Source organism: Nicotiana attenuata, unplaced genomic scaffold (genome assembly GCF_001879085.1).
Source record: "Nicotiana attenuata strain UT unplaced genomic scaffold, NIATTr2, whole genome shotgun sequence".
In the NCBI taxonomy this organism is placed as follows: Eukaryota; Viridiplantae; Streptophyta; class Magnoliopsida; order Solanales; family Solanaceae; genus Nicotiana; species Nicotiana attenuata.
Window position 1 is genome coordinate 1,750 of NW_017675982.1, and position 6,142 is coordinate 7,891.

At 35.3% G+C, this 6,142-nt stretch overlaps 1 protein-coding gene across 2 annotated transcripts; it reads right to left on the bottom strand.

Moving 5' to 3' along the window:
- Positions 1-1,561: 1,561 nt before the first annotated feature.
- Positions 1,562-3,337, bottom strand: LOC109220648 (transcription factor MYB113-like). Of its 2 annotated transcripts, XM_019385108.1 has the most exons (4): positions 3,282-3,337; positions 2,742-2,890; positions 2,536-2,665; positions 1,562-2,189 (listed from the first exon to the last, which is right to left on the bottom strand). In XM_019385108.1, the coding sequence occupies exons 2-4, from the start codon at positions 2,872-2,874 to the stop codon at positions 1,676-1,678; spliced, it is 777 nt and encodes a 258-aa protein (XP_019240653.1). In that variant the 5' UTR covers positions 2,875-2,890; positions 3,282-3,337; the 3' UTR covers positions 1,562-1,675. The 2 variants fall into 2 exon arrangements, with proteins under 2 accessions (XP_019240653.1, XP_019240654.1); XM_019385109.1 differs by lacking the exon at positions 3,282-3,337 and having other exon boundaries at positions 2,742-3,041.
- Between the last annotated feature and the right edge of the window lie 2,805 nt (positions 3,338-6,142).

The window sequence follows — 6,142 nt, forward strand, 5'->3', positions numbered from 1 at the left end:
TGCTGAGAGTGAGTTGATTTCTTTCTATATATGGTTCCTTATTGTTGAATTTTATGTGTGTGTGGAACTTCTCTCAAATTTTGTTTATGTGAGGGCATGTGACTCTGGAAGAAAAAGTGAGTCTTCACTTCTGTTAGAGTAATTAGAGTGAGCACAAGTGTGTCTTGGTATGAGAGTCTGCATTTGAGATATGATTGTGCATCGCTTAGGTCAATCTTTGATAATAGCAGGTGTGACATAAATTGGGGCAATGCATTGAGCAGTTAGGCCTAGAAGTGTGGTTTAGTTTGCTCGAGGACGAGCAAAGGTTTAAGTGTGGGGTGTTGATAATAGGTGAATTTGACTAGAATCACGCACCGAATAATCACCTTCTTGTGAACTTTTAATGTGGAAAATGACAACAAAATGCTCTTATTAGTGCTTTACATGATTTGCAGGTGAAATAGGTGTAAGGAAGGCTAAGGAGCGGTTTTGGAGTCAATTATTGATGAAAAGAGGCTAATTGTTGAATTTCCAAAGTAACCCATTCAAAACAGGCCAAAATGCCCGGGTACAAGTTCCACCGCGGTTCTACCGCGACCGCGGTGAAACCGCGGTGGAAGGCAGTCTCTGAAGGTTGAAGATTCCGCGAAGGCGTTTGACCGCGGTCCTACCGCGACCGCGGTAGAACCGCGGTGGGCACAGTAAACTTCGGGGACTTAAGTGTAAAACACGGGATTTTTAGACCTAAACCCTATTTAAAACGCTAGACTTCGCCCAAGAGAGGCAGCTATTAATTTCTAAGGGTTCTTAGCAAGAAAAATAATTGTGAGAAAGTACTCTCAACATCTTTCTTCTTCTCTTTTGATTTTATGATGAATTCAAGCTTAGTTTATTCTCTCATAGTCATGAGTAGCTAAATTCCTTGTCTAAGGCTTTGATGGACCCTATTGAGTGATGAACTTCTTGTTTATGTGAATACAAATTGCTAGTTAAATCTTTATTTGTTCAACTTCGTGTTCGTTGTAGTTAATTGACAGGATCCTCAATTAGCTGTGCCTATTTAGTGTGCATAACTTGGAAAAGAGTGCATATTTAGGGTATTGTTGAACAACACCACTCCTAGATTATTAGAGGAATCTATAATTGCGGGTTTAAAGGCGGGATTAGGAATAACAAAGCCTTGGGTGCAATTTAAATTGAATTGTGCGAATTTAAGCAAGCTAGTGTATCTCGGGAGAGTGCAATAGTAGATTACTGTGATTACTTGGGAGAGATTTGCGGTAAGATTAGCGTTCATGATTGCTAGAGATGTGTGGGTAAATTTGTATGAGCATAAACAGAAGGGATTTCATCAATAGGGGAAATCATTGCCTTAGCTTTTTTTCATAATTGTTTACAACCCTTCTAATTTAGTTATAGCCTTTTATTTACTTGCAAGTTAGTTATTAAAGAACAATCAACTGAGAATTTGAATATTTGGGAAGCTGGTTCTGAAGACTTGGTGGGTCTGAAGGTAGCAGTTGATAGGTTAACTCTCTGTGGGATTCGACTCCGGACTTGTAAACCGGATTATATTTGCAGCGACCTCATTGTCCTTTTTATAAGGCATAGTTGGGCGTGATCAGATACAAAGTACAAACATCTCAGAATGTATCCCTATTACAAGTTTACCATACCATTTATTAAACCTAAGCTAATTAAGTAGATCCCATAGGTCAATATCAACAGAAAAGTCATCCCAATTACCACTTTGTCCTTCTTGCATGCAGTTGCTGACACCATTTATAGGTGGTGATATTTCCTCATGCAATAAACTTAGCAACTTATTATTTTCCTCTAAGTTGATGCTCCCAACTGCTGCTGCTTCCTCAATTTCATTACAGTTATCTAATAAACTAGTCCACCATTGAATTCCATGGTCTGTCGGTGCGTCGCCTATCGGCTTCTCACAAATATTATTTTCTTTGCTGCCATCTTCCTTGTGTATAGTTTTTGTTATACTTTTGTTGCTGCACAAAGAAACATTTTTTGCACTTGAGAAGGTCCGAGGTCGAGGTCTAACAATGGTGTTCTCGGTTATCTTTAGGACTCTGCACTTTCTATCTTGTCGCTGAAGAGGAATTAACTTCCTCTGAAGGTGAGTGTTCCAGTAGTTTTTCACATCGTTTGCTGTTCTTCCCGGAAGTCTACCCGCAATAAGTGACCATCTAAACCAAAAAAAAGAGATCATCAAATACAACTTTGTATCTACCATAAGTTCTTGGTTATGCTCAAGACACAAGCTCTTGGTTATGCATGGAAATATTTTAATTATTTCCTCTGATTTAATTTTATATATATAATGTGATTCTCCAAGCTGGGTTGAACCCCCTTCTACTGCTCTAACTCCACCCACGTGTTCATCAACGGTATGATATATAAAATGTTTAAATTAAGTTAAAGAATGTTCAAATAAAAAATATTAGTGTCATTTTTAAGAACAGATTAAGAAAAAAGTGTCATATAAATTAAAACGAAGATTATGGCCATTAAAGTGTTTGAATATGAACTTGCCTGTTGCCGAGAAGCTTATGAAGCCTCAGAATGAGATCTATTTCATCCGAAGAGAAGTCACCTCTCTTTATATGTGGTCTTAGATAATTCAGCCACCTCAGTCTGCAACTTTTCCTGCATCTATTCAGACCTGCATGTATGCACATAAATGATGCAACTCATAAAACCATGCAAATAATAGTTTATTATTGTGAGATTTCTTTTACCAGCTCTAATAGGAACTTTATGCCACTTTCCTTCTCCATACATTTCAACACATCTTCTCAAGAGAAGATCTTCTTCTTCGGTCCATGCACCTTTCCTCACTCCGGACGACTTAGAAATAGTAGTAGTATTCATTATATGTTTCACACTACTGCAAATCAATCCAAAAAGAAAAAGCGAAATCCAATTATTGAGTTTTTAGACTACAGACAAAGCACGCGATGAAAAGACAGCGTAAGCTCCCACATGTGCGGGGTTCGAAAAAGGACCTGACCATAAAGGTCTACTATATGCAGTCTTCCCCTACAATTTTACAAGAGATTGTTTTCACGGCTCGAATACTTGACCTCCTCGTTACATGGCAATAACTTTACCAGTTACGCTAGGATTCAGGGAAGAGCCTGACCACAAGGGTCTATTGTATACAATCTTACCCTATATTTCTACAAGAATATATTTCCATGGCTCAAACCTGTAACTTCATGCCAAGGCTCCCATTTAACGTAATGAAAAATCAAATATATAAATAAATTAGAATAGACCTTTCACGTACGAGCTGTTGGCCTGTTTTGCTAGATTGCTCTCTGTTTCACAATTTTGTAAGTCATATTTCCACCTTTTCAGTCTCTCTATATATAGACACGATTGAGATTACAAGGACTCCTAAAACACAGGACGTGGAGTTACGCTGATCACTAGAGACTTCTCATACAACGTGCCAATGAGTAATAAATTGCACTGCCTTTCTCAACTTAAAAAGTCCATATCGATAGGGACCCCTAGCTCATTGCACTGTCCTTTTCTTTCACTTCTTTCACTGTCCTTTTCACTATATTAAGTGGAATATTAGTTGTTTTCCCTTACGAGCAGAATCTTAGTTATGTATATTTGTTTGATTGAGTACGAAGTTTAAAAAAAATAAAGGTTTTTATAATGTGTTGTCTTAAACAAATTAAAAAGGGCCCAGAATATTTGTGTGGTTATAAAAATTTTCATTAAGGATAGAATTATAAGTTTCTAAGCTAAATTATTTTAAAATTTAAAAAGAGATCATTCTTTCTGAAACAGACCAAAAAGAAAATAGACTCACATAAACTGGAACGGAGGGAGTAGTTGTTACTAACTCTTTTTGCTTCGAACTATATGAAGGAATATTCAATGCAAAACTAAAGAAAATAAAACACTAGATCTTCTTGTTTGGCATTGGAAAAATCAATACGGTTTCTTGATGTGCGATAGAAAGTATCCACGAAGAGAGTTCTTTAGCCACATGTTTGCAAAAGGCAATGACACTTGGATCATTAAAGGGTAGTATATACCAACAGATAATTTGGAGCGTTACAGGTGTACGAGCGGGGATTTCTTTTAAAAAGAAAAATTCTATTGCATGAAGCAAAAGAAACTTTCGGGTTCAAGTTTTGGGTATGAAATCGTCTTTAATAAAAAGTGATCTACCCTCCAAAGTAAGACTTTGCCCGGATACAAACTAATCGGATTCCAAACCAAGTACTTTCTCCGTTTCAATTTATGTGAACCTGTTTGACTGGACACGGAGTTTAAGGAAAAATAAAGATTTTTGGAATTTGTGGTCATAAACAAGTCAAAAAGGGGCCCAAAGTATTTGTGTGATTATAAAAGCTTCTCATTAAGGGTAGAGTAGTAAATTTAAGCTAAATTATTACCAAATTTAAAATGGATCATTCTTTTTGGAACGGACCAAAAAGAAAATAAATTCACATCAACGGAGAAAGTATTGAACAGCGAATAAGAAACCAAAGCAAAAAAAAGTAAAAAGTTATGGGAATATAACAATGTCTCACTGAAGTCTTGCTCTTTAAGAGAAATTATAAAATACAAAATTAATCTGTATTTTTAATTTGAAATAGAAATAATTTCCAAAGGAAATGGTAGTCCCTCGTTTTACTTTCTTTAAACTATAAGAAATCTTACTTTAATCTTCTAATTAACATTATACTTTTATAGATTGATAAGTAACACTAAACATAAAAACACATTAAATAAAAAAAACAAATAATTTATTGAAATACTAACAAAAAAAGAACTAATAACCTCACTTGTCAAAAGAACCTAATCACCTGTTAAAAAATTAAAACGACATATAATAAACACGAATCTGTACTTGAAAAATAACTATGCTCAAACAATTTCTATCTAAATACACAATGATATAAGTTACGAGCAATAAACTTGGGAGCATTTGAATAGTAAATTAACTAAAAAATTACGTACTAAATACAAAAGAATAAGTGGCGCCGAGAGATAGGCTGCAAGTTGCATAAGGCTTTTCCAAAAGAAGGTAAATAAAGTCCTTCCAAATAAAAGGAGAAAGGTCAATGAAAAGGAAAGCAGTGAAAAAAAATGAGACTATAAAGATGCAAAGGTATTATAACCGTACGTATAATATAATACTCCCTTCGTTCCAATTTATGTGAACCTATTTTCTTTTTGGTCCGTTCCAAACAGAATGACTCCTTTCTAAATTTAGAAACAATTTAACTTAAACTTCCAATTCAACCCTAATGACAAGCTTTTATAACCACACAAATACTCTGGATCCCATTTAAACTTGTTTAGGATCACATTTTAAAAATTTTTATTTTTTCTTAAACTCCGTACCTGATCAAACAAGTTCACATAAATTGGAACAGAGGGCGTAAGAAATTTGCGATTGATTTGGACAGAACGAGAGATAGATGTCGAGAAGAGAGATTCTTTTTCCCAAATTAGCTTTATTTACTTCCGTTAGGTCTATATCGAGAAGTTTATGTAACATGACACTTCTACAAAGAGAAAAAAGACAGTTTGCTGCACAAAGTATTCCGTATTCATGCAGATTGTAGGGTGTGATATAGACAGCCTACCTTAATATAAGTATTTGTGACTATTTTTACGACTCGAACCCGTAACTTATAGATCACATGGAGATAGAGGCAATCTAGGATTTCTAGCACGTGGGTGCACTACTAAAAAATGGAGATAAAAATATACTAAGTGAAAATTGATCCCTATCCCTCTAGGTAAATAATTTCACCTTTGATGATAGGCTATAATTACATATTTTAGTCGCTCATTATACTCTAATTTACTACACTTTAATTGAGTTTGCGCTTTAATCGATAGTGTTTTACACTAATGGTGTGTTTTATGCCTTGTAGGATGATTCCGAGCTATGTAGATGTTATGGAATGAATTCAAATGATTTGGAGCTTTAAAGTTTGAGTAAAAGTTCAAGGAATTAAGCCGGGATCGCGTTTGGGGGTCAACGGATGATAGTTAGAGAGAACGAAGACTCCAGTAGGAATATTGCGCACTGTCTAGTAAAATAGATATAACTTTTTGATCAGGACTCCATTTTAGCTCCACAATATATGGTTGGAAAGCT